Source organism: Podarcis erhardii (genome assembly GCF_964252035.2).
Source record: "Podarcis erhardii genome assembly, chromosome: 7".
Taxonomy (NCBI): Eukaryota; Metazoa; Chordata; class Lepidosauria; order Squamata; family Lacertidae; genus Podarcis; species Podarcis erhardii.
In genome coordinates, this window is record NC_138511.1 from 78,584,854 (window position 1) to 78,601,044 (window position 16,191).

Genomic DNA, 16,191 nt, shown 5'->3' on the forward strand with positions numbered 1-16,191 from the left:
CACTGAAATCAATGGACCCAAGTTAGCCATGCCCATTAACTTCAATGGGACTACTCTCCATGGGAATGGCATTGGAGACAACTCATGAACTACACATTCAATATAATGTTATAGATTTTGTGGTACCCCTAAACCCTAGAAGTTAATAAATGCTAAGATGTTGATTATTTGGGATATGAAGGGAGAATTGAAGCTTCAGAGGAATTCCTGGACTAGCCTATGCAAAATGACCTGGTCAGGCTAGGGCCATTAAGGAACAATAGGGGGCTCTAGAGGGCCATTGGCAATGCAAGAGAACCGTCTTTCCCCCCTGCCCTGAGGTGTGAACAAAGACTGGGGGTTTGGAAGGTTGCCAGGGGAACCAGGTGTGAGGTGACAGGAAAATAGAGTTTTGAGCAAATTCTGCTGGGAATAAGAAGAAGGAAGAAGGACTGGCATCCATCTTGGGCAGGCTGGCTCAAGGCTGGCGAAGAGAGATGCCTTGGACTTCCTCTGGAAAGGACTCTTCTGTAAGATGTGGACTCCCTCCATGCAGACTTAAGGTGTAAAGATGTGAATTAAGCATATTTCTTAAAGCTACAACAGTCTCTGCCGTGTCTCAATTCTCCAAAGGAACACAGACTCTGAGTCAGTGCCTGGAACCCCATGGGCTCTTGCCACCGCTTGGCAGATAGAGGGGGAGAACTTTTGTGACAATATCAAGAATGGTAATCCATTCCAACAAGGGTAATCTATTCTACAGTTCTGTGATTCCATGTTCCTACAACTAGAGGGCAAAGGTAACACATGGAAGATGACCCTTGAATACGTCCTTCCTTCCTTCCTTCCTTCCTTCCTTCCTTCCTTCCTTGAAAAATCCACTCTTCACTCAACACAATGCAATAAAAACTACATCATATTCTTCAAACAGGAGTAAGACTGAGAGACAAGAATAATATAATGTTGTTAAGTAGAACAAAGGTGATGAAATAATTGCAAATGCCTGGCAAATAAAACTCCACAAGAGGGACAAAATGTTTACTCACCAAGTGGGGTTTACAATGATAGAAGCAGCCTTTGGAGACTCTGTTCAGCAGTGATTTTAGGCAAGACAAAGATTGCTCCACTACAGACATGAGGCACCTCAGGCCCAGTGGCTGAATGCGGCCCACCAAATGTCTCTATGTGGCCCCCAGGACTTTACAAAAGCTGTACTTCTTATACTCAGGTTGCACCCCTCCCTGTTCTTGACTCGCACCCTCCTCAAGTGATTTTGCAGGAATGACATGTACACTTGAACTATGAAATGCCTCTTGTTTGTCTGGAGGAAAGGTGGAGATGTGTGAATACAGGGATGTGGAGATTGAATGACTTTTGCACAACTGGAATGTAGTTCACACTCCTGGCTCCACCTACTTGTTTGCCTCTGGCTCCACCCACCACTGGTATAAATCCCCAGGTTGCCTTCTAAGGAATACAGTTCTGGGCAGCAGGAGGGGTCCCCCAACTCTGTCCCGTTCAGCTAGGTCACGGTGCAAGATAAGTGTTCCTTTGCCAGCGATGTCTGCAGAATCTTCCGCTCCAAACCAGAAGCCATCAATCAGAAGCCATAATTTGATAAAACAGGGCCATCTGGCTGAGATGTCAGGTTGCACAAGTTACACAATGTCCTTTTCATAACAAACAGTTTATTTCTGCTGCTGTTGCTGCTTCTGTGGGTGTTTGGGAAGACCACTCCCTCCTCCAGCCAATTCCATCGGAGGGGCAGGGCCTAGACCCACCACCACAGCTTAAGAGGCGAGAGAGAGGCCTCTGGGACATTGCTGCTGTTGCTGCTCTGGTGAGTGTTGGGAAGACCACTCCACCCTGCAAGCCAATTCCATTGGGCCCAAGGGGCGGGGCCTACACTCACACATACTCTGAGCAGCTCCCTGCAGCAAGTGGCAAAAATGGTTTTAAATGTTTTAAGTGTTCTTAATTTGCTGCACCTCAAATGGTGTTTTTTTACAGTATTATATTATTTTATTATTTTCTTTCTGCTTGAGGTGGGATAAATGTTTAGTCGGGGTGAGGAGTAGTTTAAATATAGCATAATTGTTTCTTGCTTTGTTTTTACTTTCATTGTTTTGTTAAGTTACTGTATAGTTTGTATTTTGCTTTTTAAGGGGAAGGGTTAAGGCTGCCTGGGAGAGGGCCTCAGCCAATAGAATGGCTGGGGCAGGTTCCACGGGGGGATGTATTGGGACACCTGATCTCAGTGATCAAGAACGGGAGGAGGAGTTATGCTAAGACCATGTCATTACCGAGGAGGCAGGCTTAGTCATTTTTTGAGGACTATCCCTGCCTCCAGGTCTGGTCCTGACCGGAAGGATACTGGAATCAGCAAGGGAAACCCACATGACCCGAAAGTGTTGCTGTGCAATGCCAGGTCAATGATGAATAAAACCAGTGCCATCCAAGACCTGATTGTGGATGGAGGATTTGACCTGGCATGTGTGGCAGAGACTTGGTTGGATGAAGCAGATGGGCTTGTCCTTGCCGCTGCTTGTCCACCAGGTTTCTCTTACATGCAGAAACCCAGGTCATGTGGGCAGGGAGGGGGGTTGCAGTGATTTTTAGGAAGTCATTAGTCTGCACAGGCGTCCCGTTGGGAAGACCCAGTTTTCTGAATGCATGTTCTGGAAGTTGGGCAATAGGGGCAGTACAGGATTCCTTTTGGTGCACCGACCTCCCCGCTGCACCAAGGATTCCCTGCATGATCTGCTTAGTTTGGTTGTCCTGGGAGATTTTAATATCCATGCCGACATGACCCTTGCATCTCAGTGATCAAGCTGAAGGCAATCAAATAATTGTTGAGACGGCTAGAGCACCAGTGGCGGAAAACTCATTCTGAATCAGACTGGACACGGGCTAGAGCTCAACATCGAGCCTACCATGTGGCAATGGCAACAGCGAAGAGGGCCTCCTTCACCGTCTCTATTGCATCTGCAGAAAACAGCAGCAGGAGACTCTTTCAGGTGGTTTGCAATCTATTGGAACCACCTTCTTCACCGGGACCTGGTAGGGACCCCAAGATCTCCTGCAATGCTTTTGCAAAGATTTTGCAGATAAAGTCGCTCAGATTCGGAAGGAGGTAAACTCCTCCGTGGGAGCAGGGTCGGGGCGTGAGAGTGCTAGACCCCTGTCTGGTCAAGTTGTGTGAAATAAATTTCAATCCGTTACCCCCAAGGATGTGGACAGGCTGCTTACATGCATGAAACCAACCACCTGTCTCCTTGACCCTTGCCCATCCTGGCTAATAAAAGCAAGCCAAGAAGGGCTGGGCGATGGGCTCTGCGGAGTAGTGAATGCTTCCCTCTGTGAAACGAGCATTCCCAGACACGCTGAAAGAGGTGGTCATTAAATCGCTTCTTAAAAAAACATCTTTAGACCTGGCCGGTATGGCCAACTATCGCCCAGTCTCAAATCATCCATTCTTGGGCAAGGTGATTGAGTGGGTGGTTGCTGAACAACTCCAATGATGCCTGGAGGATGCAGACCATTTGGATCCCTTCCAGTCGGGATTCCTGCCTCACCATGGGACTGAAACTGCCTTGCTTGCGCTGGTCGATGATCTCCGGTGGCCTAGGGATAAAAGTGAGAACTTCTTCCTAGTTCTGCTGGATTTTGAGGAGATTTCACCCCTCCCATATCCAAGAATCTCCTGAGGAGCCTGCTGATTCTACAGAGAGGAGGAGCAATGTTCTGCTTTCTACTTATTCAGCTCCGTCAGTGAGTGAATCAGTCAGCGAGTGAGTCAGTCAGTGTATCGGAGAGAGAGAGAGTGTTAGAGATCGTGTCTAGAGATAAGGTTGCTGCTAAGAGCAGCTGCAGACTCTCAGTGTAGCATTGATTTATGCTTAGATCTTTTAGCTCTGTATATAGTTTTGTATCATAGTTGTAGCTATAGAATAAAAGGAAGATATTCTACAGAGCTGCTCTCCGAGTGGTTTATACTCTGCAAGACTCTGCAAAACTCTGCTGCGCAACAACTGTATTATTGTGCAAGTGAGTCCGATGCTCTCAGCTCTAAGCTGTGAGTCCACAGCACGGTGACCTGTCCCTGTGAGAAAGGTGGTCGCTGGCAGTGCTACACAGCTCGCCTAGCCCAGTCGGGGTCTAAGTGCATGAGTCCAGTTGGTGCACTGGCTCAAGGGCAATGCTGACAGATTTCTCACCGGCCTTTGTCACCATCGACCATAACATCCTTCTGGACTGGGAGCTGGGAGCAGTGTTATACAGTGGTTCTGCTCCTTTCTCCTGGGCCATGTCTAGAAAGTGGTGTGGGGGATGAGTGTTCAGACCCCTGGGCTCTCGCTTGTGGGTTGCCTCAGGGTTCCATTCTCTCCCCCATGCTTTTTAATATCTATATGAAGCCGCTGGGAGAGATCATCTGGGGTTTGGGCTGGGTGTTAATCAGTATGCAGATGACACCCAGCTCTACCTCTCTTTTAAATCAGAACCAGTGAAGGTGGTGAAGGTCCTGTGTGAGTGCCTGGAGGCGGTTGGAGGATGGATGGTGGCTAACAGATTGAGATTAAATCCTGACAAGACAGAAGTACTGTTTTTGGGAGACGGGGCGGGCAGGTGTGGGGTCTCCCTGGTCCTGAATGGGGTAACTGTGCCCCTGAAGGACCAGGTGCGCAGCCTGGGAGTCATTTTGGACTCACAGCTGTCTATGGAGGCGCAGGTTAATTCTGTGTCCAGGGTGACTGTCTACCAGCTCCACCTGGTACGCAGGCTGAGACCCTACCTGCCCATGGACTGTCTCGCAAGAGTGGTGCATGCTCTAGTTATCTCCTGCTTGGACTACTGCAATGCGCTCTACATGGGGCTACCTTTGAAAGTGACCCAGAAACTGCAATTAATCCAGAATGCGGCAGCTAGACTGGTGACTGGGAGTGGCTGCCGGGACCACATAACACCAGTCCTGAGAGACAATCTTGCATTTCTTGAGATGAGAAAGAAACAAATAAATTTGAAATTCCAAGGAATCCTGGGACAGGAAGGGAAGGATGTGAGAATAAAACTGGTTACAGAAATTGCAAAATGGTTAGAGTTAAAGAATGAAGATGTTGACTATACAATAGTAAATGCATTCAGAATAAAGGTCACATTCCCCCAAGGCTAATGCAAAAAAATATCCAGGAGATGTTTTAATGTTTAACTTGATGGAGATGAGGAATACCATCTTGAGAATGAGCCAGGAAAAGTAGTTATGTATCAATGAACAGATAATAATCGTATTTAAGGAGATCCCAAACAGATTTTTGAGAAAAGAAATTCTTATAAAGAAATTACTGGAACATTAAATGCGAATAAAATTAGATTTCGTTGAGAGTACCTGGAAGGAATCTCCTTTTATTACAAAGATAAGAAATTCAAGATCAGGAATCCACAAGATACGGCCAAATTTTGGAGGAAATATGCCAAAGAATTGGGGAGGAAGGAGGAGGACAGACCTGGACTTGGAGAACAGTCGGAAGAAGATAAAGAGGAAGAAGAAAAATCCCAATCATAATAATAAAAATATTTTAATTTTAATTGGATAAAGAATTATCATGGAATGTTAATGGACTTAATTAGAAAGTGAAAAGGAAGAAAATCGAACATTTATTGATTTTTAAAAAATGGATATAATTTGTTTACAGGAAAGACGTGTTGCTAAAAAACACACAGAAGAGTTCTAATAAATAAAAGATTGGAAAATGCATTTGTAACTTCAGCTGTAAATAAGAAAAGGGGAGTGGTTTTGTACATTAAAGGAAAACACAATGCAAAATAATTGTTTAAAGACAATGAGTGGGGGAATGATAGGGGTCCAAGTCACACAGCAAGGCAATAACTTTATCATTGTTGGGATCTATGCATCAAGTGAGAGGAAATCAGAGTTTTATAAAGAATTGGAGGAAAAATTGTTTGACCATATGGACCAGAAAGTAATTTTGATGGGTGATTTAAATGGAGTGGTGTTGTTAGAAATGGACAGAACGTCAAGCAAAAGGGAGGGAAACCTGGGAAAACTCCCAAAGGCTCTTTTTTCATTGCTGGAGAATCATGATTCAATTGATATTTGGAGACTTAAAAAACCCATTAACAAAACAATTCACATTTTTCTCTGATTCAAATCCAGTTCTAGTAGAGTAGACCAAGTCTGAAGTCCCAAGGACTTAGCTCTAAGAACAATAAGTACAGAGATATTGCCAAGGACATTTTTGGGTCATAATTCCATAACTTTGGAATTTAAAGGTAAAGATCAATCTTCTTTAGCACTTCTCTCACACAAGACGCGACACGCTAGCAATTTGAATAGTTAATTTCTCAACAATAGGCTTTCCGCAATCCAAGCTTCCCACAACTCAGTCCTCACTGTCAGAGTCAGTTGACTCAACTGGCTTCCGGCCCCTTCCAAGGCCAGATATACTCCAAGCCTGCCCCCACTTCCTGCTGGTCTTCCTCTGTTCTAATCATTTGCTCCACCTCATGCTTCTTGGAGACTCAGGTGCAGCCAATTCCTCCTCCTCTGGAGTTGAATCCAGTCCTCTACTACCACCTGCATCCTGCTCCTTCATCTCTGTGCTGCTGAAAAAACTTACAGGCAGCAATCCAGAGCGAGGAGGGCTTATCTCACTTTTGTTGTGAGAACAACTCAAGTTCCTGTTTTCCTCTGCCTCTTCCTCCCCCTCTGCAGACTCCTCTCTGCCAGCCATGTCTCTGACAAGTGAACTTTCTTCCTGGGCACCAATTGAAAGATAATGAAAGAAATATAGTTAGAAGAGAAATAACATTAGAAGAGCCACATGCCAGTGTAATGGAAGCACTGGAAGTGATTGAAGAGTTTGGGCAATTAGCAAGTTTTATATTAAATAAAGCCAAAACAAAAAATGATGGTTAAAAATATGAATCAGGAACAAATTAAAGAATTACAAGAAAACAGGAATCACAATGGTCAAAAAGGTAAAATATTTGGGTATCTGGTTGATTCCCAAAAATATAAACCTATTTAAAGACAATTATGTACCTGTGTGGAAAGATATTAAAAGAGATTTAGAAATTTGGGATAGACTGAAATTGTCATTCTGGGGAAGAATCTCTGTGATAAAGATGAACGTGCTACCCAAAATGTTATTTCTGTTTCAGACAATCCCAATGATCAGTGGAACAGGACAGTTTAAAGTTTGGCAAAAAGCATTGTCAAGATTTATCTGGCGGGGAAGAAACCTAGAGTAAAGTATAAACTTCTTACAGATAAAAAAGAAAGAGGCCGATTCTCACTGCCTAATTTAAATATATATTTTATGAAGCATCTTGTTGACTTTGTTAAGGGTTTGGATGAAACTACAAAATACAGACATGTTAGATTTAGAAGGTTATGGAAACAGATTTGGGTGGCATGCATATTTGTGGTATGATAAATTCAGAGTTCACAGATGCTTCCTGAATCATGCAATAAGAAAACCGTTGTATGAAGTATGGATAAAGAAGTATTAGAACATAAAACACCAATGGTGGATTTCATCAGCAGAAACAATTTCAGTCAAGCGGTTAAATATGAAAGGTAATTGGCCCACATATAAGGAGTTGCTAATAGAAAGGGATAAAGTGTTAAAAATGAAACCATATGATGAAACATGTGATAAGCTAACAGGTTAGGGTTACAGTACCAACAAATTAATGATGTATTTGAAAAAGACAAAAGGAAGAATGGCTTTGAGACATTTAGATCCAAGCTGGAAACCGAATTGTTGGAAAGTAATACAAAAATCCTATCTAAAATGTATGAGTTACTTCTAGAATGGCATACAAAAGATGAGGAAACTAAGGAAGTAATGATATAATGGCCAATAGACATTGTCCATAACTTTGACTTTGATAAATGGTCAAGGTTATGGAATACGGGTATGAAATTTACTGCAGGCATGACATTGAAGGAAAATATAATGAAAATGATATATAGATGGTATTTGATCGCTACCAACTATGACTTGCAGATCAGAAGGTTGGCGGTTCAAATCCCCAGAACAAGGTAAGTGCTCCCATTGCTCGGTCCCTGCTCCTGCCAACCTAGCAGTTCGAAAGCACATCAAAGTGCAAGTAGGTAAATAGGTACTGCTCTGGCGGGAAGGTAAACGGCATTTCTGTGCGCTGCTCCGGTTCACCAGAAGCGGCTTAGTCATGCTGGCCACATGACCCGGAAGCTGTACGCCGGCTCCCTAGGCTAGTAAAGCGAGATGAGCACCGCAACCCCAGAGTCGGTTATGACTGGACCTAATGGTCAGGGGTCCCTTTACCTTTAAACTAGCAAAAATGTATAGAATGAGTAATAAACATTTTTGGAAATGTAAGGTTAAAGAAGGGGATTTGACCATATGTGGGGGATGTGTGATAAAGTTTTAAACTATTTTGGAACAGTATTTACAAGGAATTAAGAAAGATGTTCAGGTACACCTTCCCAAAGAAACCTGAAGCTTTTCTGTTAGGAATGCTAGGTGGGGAAATATCAAGAGTTGATCAAAAATTGTTTATGTATGCACAACAGCTGCTAGAATTTTATTAGTCCAAAAATGGAAACAGCAGGAGTTACCAACAATCGAAGAATAGCAGGCGATGCTGGTGGAATATGCGGAACTGTCGAAGCTGACCAGGAGAATCCGGAAAAGAGTGACCAAGCATTCCAGAGAGAAGGGAGTAAATTCATATCATATATAGAGAACCATTGTAAACACAGAAAGACTCTAGAATAAAACTCACAACGTTTAAAATAAGTATTCCACATCTTCATTTATATACACTATTACAACTTTTTCAAACTTATTCAGTGAGGCTTATTCATCAATGGATCCCATATGGCAAATGGTCTTTGCGGTCTCCACTTCCTAATGTTGAACATAAAAGTATAAATTAATCTTAGGAGATTGTAACATCATTAATTACTTAAACACCTGTTGTTACAAAAAAAGATACCTTCTTTGCAGTAATTCAGACAACACAGGATATCTATAGAAGAAATAAGTAATGCAGGACCCCAGGAACACCAAAGTCAATCAAAGATATTCTAAGTAATAATCAATAGGTACAGGCAATTAAAATCTACCATTCTTAAAGGAACATAATCGCAATGATATCCAACTAGCAGAGATCTAGTGCATTAAGTTTTTTACATCTTCATTAGTATTTCTTAGATTTTAAAGATTTATCCAGTGTAAATTAATCATAAATAGATTCCACCTGCTAAATAGTCATTGCTGTCTCCACTTTTTATATTGTAATAATCAAACTATTAATATGTGACCTCATTGATTACCTAAATTATATCAATAGAAACAGCCATGGCAAATGTCTAGGTCAACACACACCACAATTGCCTCATTGCATAAATCAAGTTCAGAATACCACAACACACACGTAACTGGCTGTAAAGTAACATAACATTATATATAATGAAACTGTAATCTAATCGTCATATCAAAAAATTGCAAAGCACTGCTCCTGATGGCAATAACATATCATATTACTATTACATGTTTTTATTGTTGTAAAGTCCAAAGATTGTCAAGTCCAACGATTACAACGTACAGTTCCTGTTGGCAATGCCATTTCATACTGATATCTTCCTTCTGCATCATCCCATGTCTTAAAAGTCCACTGCTTTTCTTTTGTTTTGGAGAAGGGATTGAGGAAAGAGAGGGGAAGATTTCTGAAGCTTTGAATTTGTCTTTCTGCTTGAGATAAATAGGTAGAAAGGGGGAAGGAGGGAGGGAAAGGGGGGTGGGAACCCTTAGACATCCGCCTGACTGTTTTTGTGATTTTTAATTTCTTTCTGCCATGGAGAGAACATTAGATGAAGAAAAAGGAGAGGAAGATAGGATGGGAGAAGTGGGCGAGGAGAGCAAGAGACACCAGCCTCCCTTTGCACCAGTGCAGCTGGTTGGCCATCACTCACATGGGGCTCCATATAAATATGAAAATATGGGTCCGCCCCTGTTGCACAGCTGCCTTCTTCTTTGCGTAATCCTGCCATCACCAGAACTGCTCCTGTCTCCTCGGGAATTTCCTCCTGCGAAGCTCTAGCTAGCACATTTGTGTCTGATATATATATAACCAAATGGCCCAACTCTCTCAGATCTTTGACTGCTTTTCCTCCATCAGAAAGTTGGTTCTTTGGCTCAGAGGGCCTCTCGGCTTCAGACCATGGAGGGTGTCGCATTGAGATGGAGAGCTGCAACAGTTGTGCTGCAAGGACTTCTGGCGATGACCTTTCTTATTTCAGGTACCAGTTATTGCTATTGGGATGTCCTCTAGTTGCAGACCTGGGTGGTTGGGTGGGAGCCAACTAGATTTGCACAGAGAAACAAGAAGGAATCCTAAGGTGTATGGAAAAAGTTCAGAAAGGGGGAACTAGTGTAGTGGTTTTTTAAAATTGTGGGAAAATTTACCCATGGAGAAGCAGGAAATGAAGAAGACCTGAGCCTTCTGCTCCCTTCCCTGCTGAAGAGGGAGAAGGGGGGAGGGGATGTTTCAGCTCTTTCTGCTGAGTGACAGCTGTCAGCCAAGAATCTGTATCCTGCCTCTAAGCAACGGCAGTAAAAGCAGTCCCCATGGAACTGTCTGCCTCCACCCATTTTTTATTTGTTCAAACTTTACTTTCAAACCTACATTGTGCTGTAGGTTTTTTCCATTATTATTTTCTATATTCTTCATTAAAAGATATAAAGTGCATAATTACAAGTGCACAGAGTAAGATAAGACACAATAAAGAAGAAGGGAAAGAAAATATGAATACCCATGTAGAAAACTCCAACCCACCCCCATTTTTATAAATAACGTGTTAGGTTAAGTTCTGGTTAACTACAATACCTTTTTTTTTGGGGGGTGCTAATGCCCATGATTTGGTTGTCATTGTTCTGTTTTGTCAGTTTACATCTGACTGGTGTTGGTGTGAGTTGGAATCCAACATCTGGCATTGGACTCGATGCCCCTCCTAGTCCCATCCACCTCTGATTTAATAAAGCTCTAGGACTGACCATTCTGGCATAGTTTCGCATCCTCCTTTGATATCTACACATGAAACCACTCACTCAGGTCCCTCCTTTGGGCCTGCGGTTCAGAACAGGCACTTGGCACAAATTTCTGCCCCCTAAGAACTTCTGCTTTCACTTTAAAGGGGGAAAACCTATTTCTAGCCTCTGGTGATTTCAAGACATTGCTAATAGCTTCTCCCGGATCTCATAACCTTTCTCCCCAAACTTCTTTTCAGGAATTTCTGCCTTGGAGTGTTATCACTACAGCTACATAGATCATCCCACATTCAAGTTCTATACATCAGAGCAGTACATTAGAAACTGCTCCAGTGCTGAGAATGTTTGCATAATTGCACAACTTACATTAACTATAGGTAAGTGCTGCTCTGTCCGATGGATCCTGTGTGGCTGCTAGATTTTTAAGAGGAAAAGATTTTTGAGAAGATTTTACCTTAAAGGTAAAGGTAAAGGGACCCCTGACCATTAGGTCCAGTCGTGAGCGACTCTGGGGTTGCGGTGCTCATCTCACTTTATTGGCCAAGGGAGCCAGCGTACAGCTTCCGGGTAATGTGGCAGCATGACTAAGCCGCTTCTGGTGAACCGGAGCAGTGCACAGAAACGCCTTTTACCTTCCTGCCGGAGCAGTACCTATTTATCTACTTGCACTTTTAGCGTGCTTTCGAACTGCTAGGTTGGCAGGAGCAGGGACCGAGCAACGGGAGCTCACCACATCCTGGGGAATCGAACCACCCACCTTCTGATTGGCAAGTCCTAGGCTCTGTGGTTTAACCCACAGCACCACCCGCCTCCCTCATGAAACCCCTCAAATTCCCATCGGGATTGACTTCCGGGTTGGCGCCATCACCGAATGGCGGACTCCCTCCGAGCTCCGGAGGGAGCCAGCTCGGCAGGGGCTGGGTCCTACCGCGCCAGCGACGCGGGGACCCTCAAAAACCATGGGCGCTGAAACCCATGGGCATGATGACTCGGCGGGCACCGTTTGCGCCCCCCGACCCGCGAAGGAGCCTTTTTAAAGGCTGCGGAGTGGGTGCCGGGGGGGGGGTGTGGTGCTATGAGTCCTCCGCTTCCCCTGCCGAGCGAAGCTGCATGCCATTCGGCGGAGAGCGCTGACTTCTTCCATTGAAAATTTGGATCAAAAAGAACAACCCGTGAGTAACTGGAAACTGGACTTAAAAAGGGGGGAAATTTTTAAATTCGGAGCGAGCGGGGGAGGTGCAAAAAGGAAGTCAGTCTCCCCCCGGTTGTAGAGGAATTAAAGCAAAGGATTTGACAACTAAGATCGAGTGCTACCTTATTTTGATAAAGTTACTAATTTCACGATGGAAAACTATAAGATTGGGCTGGAGGAGAAAAGTAAAATGTGAGCTAAAAGGCAACCCCCCCGTGAACCGGGAGCGATCCGCGAGAGCGCCGGGAGAGGAGCAACAGAGGCTTTGACAGCTGTCAAAGGAGCTGTCAAAGTTGAAGAATAAAAAGAGAACTTTGTTACGAGGACTTTGCCGGTTATATTCGTTACAAATTGGATATTAACTGTTTAAAATAAGGAATAACAAGTTACTTTGACTGTTGGGTGTGATCTGGAAGGAAACTGAGTTACTATAATCCCTCTAGAGGGGATGTGGGACACTACAAGTATTGCTGGTATGGAATTTGAATAGGACTTTTTATCTGCAGAAATGGAATACTATTTTGTCTACAGAGGTCTCTACACTAAAGGAGACAATGGATTTATCTATTGAAGAATGGAAGGGACTTGACGTAAAGTTTTGTTCCTGAATAACAAAGCCTCTGTAGAGGATTTAGAAGCTTTTGGAATTAGAACATTTTTGCAGGGGAACAGGAAATGAAACTAGAGGAAAGTGAGGAGAGATAATAACAAGAACAACATGAACAATAAGAATTGGATAAAGTTGGAAGTGGGAACATTTGGGACATCCAGATTTGAAAGGTCTAAAGAAACAAAATTGGAGTTTTTACTCTTGAATACAGAGATTTGGATGGAAAAAATGGGCCTTTTTGAGATAGAGTTTTTCCAAGATTGGACGTTCAAAATTAAAGATGACCAAAAAGGCGGCAAAGACTTTTTAAAAGACGGCAAAGTGGACTTGTGAAGGATTTCGGCCTAGATGTGGGATCTCCAGGATGACAGCAGGGATGGACACTGGGGAACGCAACCGGGAAAGGGGGGGGGATATTGGAATCCAAAGGGTGTTAAACTATACTTTATTCTTTTTTCTATCTTTTTTTATTTCAACCTGTTCTGCATATTAAAGAGGGGAACTCGTGGAAGGGAGCGGGGTCGATTTTAGGGGATGGAAAAACATTTTTAACATTGGGTTAATCATAATAAGTTTAAAATTTGGGGTAAGAACTTGTTGAATCTATTTGAAGGAATTGGAATACAAAAGGGGGTGGGGCGGGGAAGTCCTGAAAGGATATCAATGAAAATAAGGTTATAAAATGGATGTTTTATTTTTATTTTTTATTTTTTATGTTATATTTGAAAATGTTCAATAAATATTATTAAAAAAACAAAAACAAAAAAACAAATTCCCATCGGGATTAACTGGGGCCTGAAATAATGCTTTGCATGCTTTCAGAATTGAGGTGCTCAAAACATGTTTTGATTCATTTTATTTTCTATTTGCAGATTGTTGTACAAATCCCTGTACTCCATTTCTTTCTTTGTTAATAAAGAAAATTCCTAGCTGATTTTCTGTGGGCTGATTTCCAACCCCGTTATTAGGCTTCTGAGGTATAACAACAGCCAGGAAGTGTGCCCCCTCCCCCCAAAAAAACAGGCAGAAGCAGAAAGCAGGAAGAACTGTGTCAGCAGTTTCAAGGGGCACTCACATAACCCAAATCACTTGTCGAGGTAAAATCTTTGGAACACCCTGCCACTGCATCAATCTATTGTTTGTATATATGTATCCACCCTCATTTTAGATAAAGACCTTTTGGTAATGGGCTACAAAGGCTGTGCCAGCAAGGACCTTTGGGATGGACCCATATCAAGTTTCTCTGGTGACCGACACTTTGCCGTCCAGTACGATGAGAGCTACTGTCTTGGTGACCTTTGCAACGGGCATTCGATAAAGTGGAAGGTTCCCAAGACCCCTATCGATGACACAGGTATTTTTTTAAAAGGCCACCTGACCGTTAAGTGAGAACTCACAGTTTCACTTGTTGGGTGGTTGGTTGTCAATAGGGAGGCTTGAAGAATTCAATTTTGGAGATTTCTAAGGCAAGCAGCCCTGTTCCCCAACTCTTGGGCTCCTATGCCAAAGAAAAGCTAACCCCGCTTCTCAAGAAATGTACAGGACAGTGTGCTTTAGGGTGTAATTTAGCTGCGAGAGCATGGGAAAGGTTTGGCGGAGTGGGGACATGGGGTGCGCTGTAGGGGAGGGGTGAGCTGGGGTAAAGGGAGGGGACGTGCTCAGGTGTGGGGGGTTGACAAAGAGTCTGGCAGGTTTGGCAAGTGGAGAAAGGCGAGGGCAGCAGCTCCTAGTATGTGCAAACATTCGCACACATTCTATCTTAGAGAATTGCAATGCAAAATTCGAGAATGTTTGGGTTTCAAAGGATAGCTTTTTTCCTTCATGTATCGACCTATACTCATATGTATTCATTTAAACGGGTTTACCCTGAGTACAATTAAGGTACTGACTGCTTTGGAAAGGGAAAATTAAGTAGGTTCACTTTGATATGCAAAGCAAACTGAAAGATCCCCCCCCCAATTATTATTGAAGAGACAGAATAATGGGGGAGCCTCCTATAAAGGGGACCACCCTTTTCAACCCAGCCCCACATTAGCAGCTTAATGGGGTGAGTGATGCTCAACGGGCCCCTTGCTCTTCATTTTGCTTTCTTATTGCAGCAGCTGAAATAAGCAGCTCCAACCAGTGTTACTCAGGCTTTGATTCGACCTACTACGGAATACTCCAGCAGACTATGAGATGCGGCAGGGGCTACAACCGATGTTACAATGGCAGTAAGGTCATTTCAGTAGGTGAGTTCACCCTAGGAAATTTATTCCACAGCTCCTGGCCTACAAAAAATTTTGCCCCCTGCTGAACAGGGCTTGTTGGGAAGCATTCTTTGCAATTAATTGTTCAACCACCCAACCTATGCAAATATGATTTATGAGTGTGTGGCCAAAGCCATTACAGAGGATAAAATACTGCACATAAAAGATTATAAAATACATTACAGAGTTAAAACAAATAATTAAAATAGTTCTTAAAACCAAACGTTATGTCAGTTAAGAGTTTACTCCCTGGTAGAATTTAACTTACTCTCACAGATTTCCCCGTCAAAATTGCCGCTCTAAGGCAAAACAGGCCATTTTTTCAGAGGTGAAGGGGGCCCTGCCCCCTAAGAACTCATGAATGTGGGTTACGCCTCAGGCTCCATGTTCTTCACAATTCCCTGTGGCGTCCCACTGCATGCTGGGAGAAGAGGGGCAACACCCCTCATGCCTAACGTTTTGTGCCTTTCTTTTCTTCCCTTCCCTCCAAACTTCAACAGGAGGCCTCCAAACATCAATGATCTTCAGGACCTGCCAGCGCCCAGCCTGCATTGATATGAGAACTGATTTCACCAGTAATATAAATATCACCAGCGAGTGGGGGTCGTGTTGCTCCGGCAGCAATTGCAATAGTCAGATAATTAACCCAACCAATTATGGTGTGAGGAGCACCACCAACCCATACCTGTCTTATGGATCAGGTTTCCAAGGGCTCAGTCTTCAACTTTGCCCTTTCCTGGCAGTCCTAGGAACCACCATCCTCGGGATATGGGGGTGAGGAAGGGGGTTTGGGAGCACCTGAACTGCTGGAACCTGCATTTGGGTTTGGCAAGGATGTGTTGTGGAGCAGAATGGAAGGGGGGAGGGAGGGAGGGAGTTAGGGCTCCAAGACAGTGACCTGTTCCAACCAATTGGATGTATAGCTCATATCTATCAAATAAAATTTTATTTGGATAACTACCACCTTGGGGTCTGATTCTCCCTCCCAAAACCAAGACCCCACAGATTTGGGCTGTGGTGGCAAAATACTAAGGGCTATACCCAACTTACTTCTACTCAGAGCAGATCCACGGAAATAAATAATAATAATAATAGTAATAGTAA

General features: G+C 43.4%; 1 protein-coding gene and 1 long non-coding RNA gene across 5 annotated transcripts in view; one reads left to right on the forward strand and one right to left on the reverse strand.

Moving 5' to 3' along the window:
• LOC309345992 (ly6/PLAUR domain-containing protein 5-like) overlaps nt 1-16,077 on the forward strand; it is a 66,221-nt gene extending 50,144 nt beyond the window's left edge. For 2 of the 4 annotated variants that reach the window (XM_081869552.1, XM_081869553.1), the window contains exons 2-6: nt 10,172-10,288; nt 11,276-11,413; nt 14,007-14,192; nt 14,938-15,069; nt 15,588-16,077. In XM_081869552.1, coding sequence (XP_081725678.1) covers nt 10,210-10,288; nt 11,276-11,413; nt 14,007-14,192; nt 14,938-15,069; nt 15,588-15,865 — 813 coding nt within the window. In that variant the 5' untranslated portion in view covers nt 10,172-10,209 and the 3' untranslated portion in view covers nt 15,866-16,077. Of the gene's footprint in view, nt 1-9,563; nt 9,755-10,167; nt 10,289-11,275; nt 11,414-14,006; nt 14,193-14,937; nt 15,070-15,587 lie in introns of those variants that run through there. The other 2 variants (XM_081869554.1, XM_081869551.1) reach the window with 2 other exon arrangements.
• LOC309346189 overlaps nt 1-16,191 on the reverse strand; it is a 55,098-nt gene that overhangs the window by 21,788 nt on the left and 17,119 nt on the right. The window lies entirely within an intron of this gene.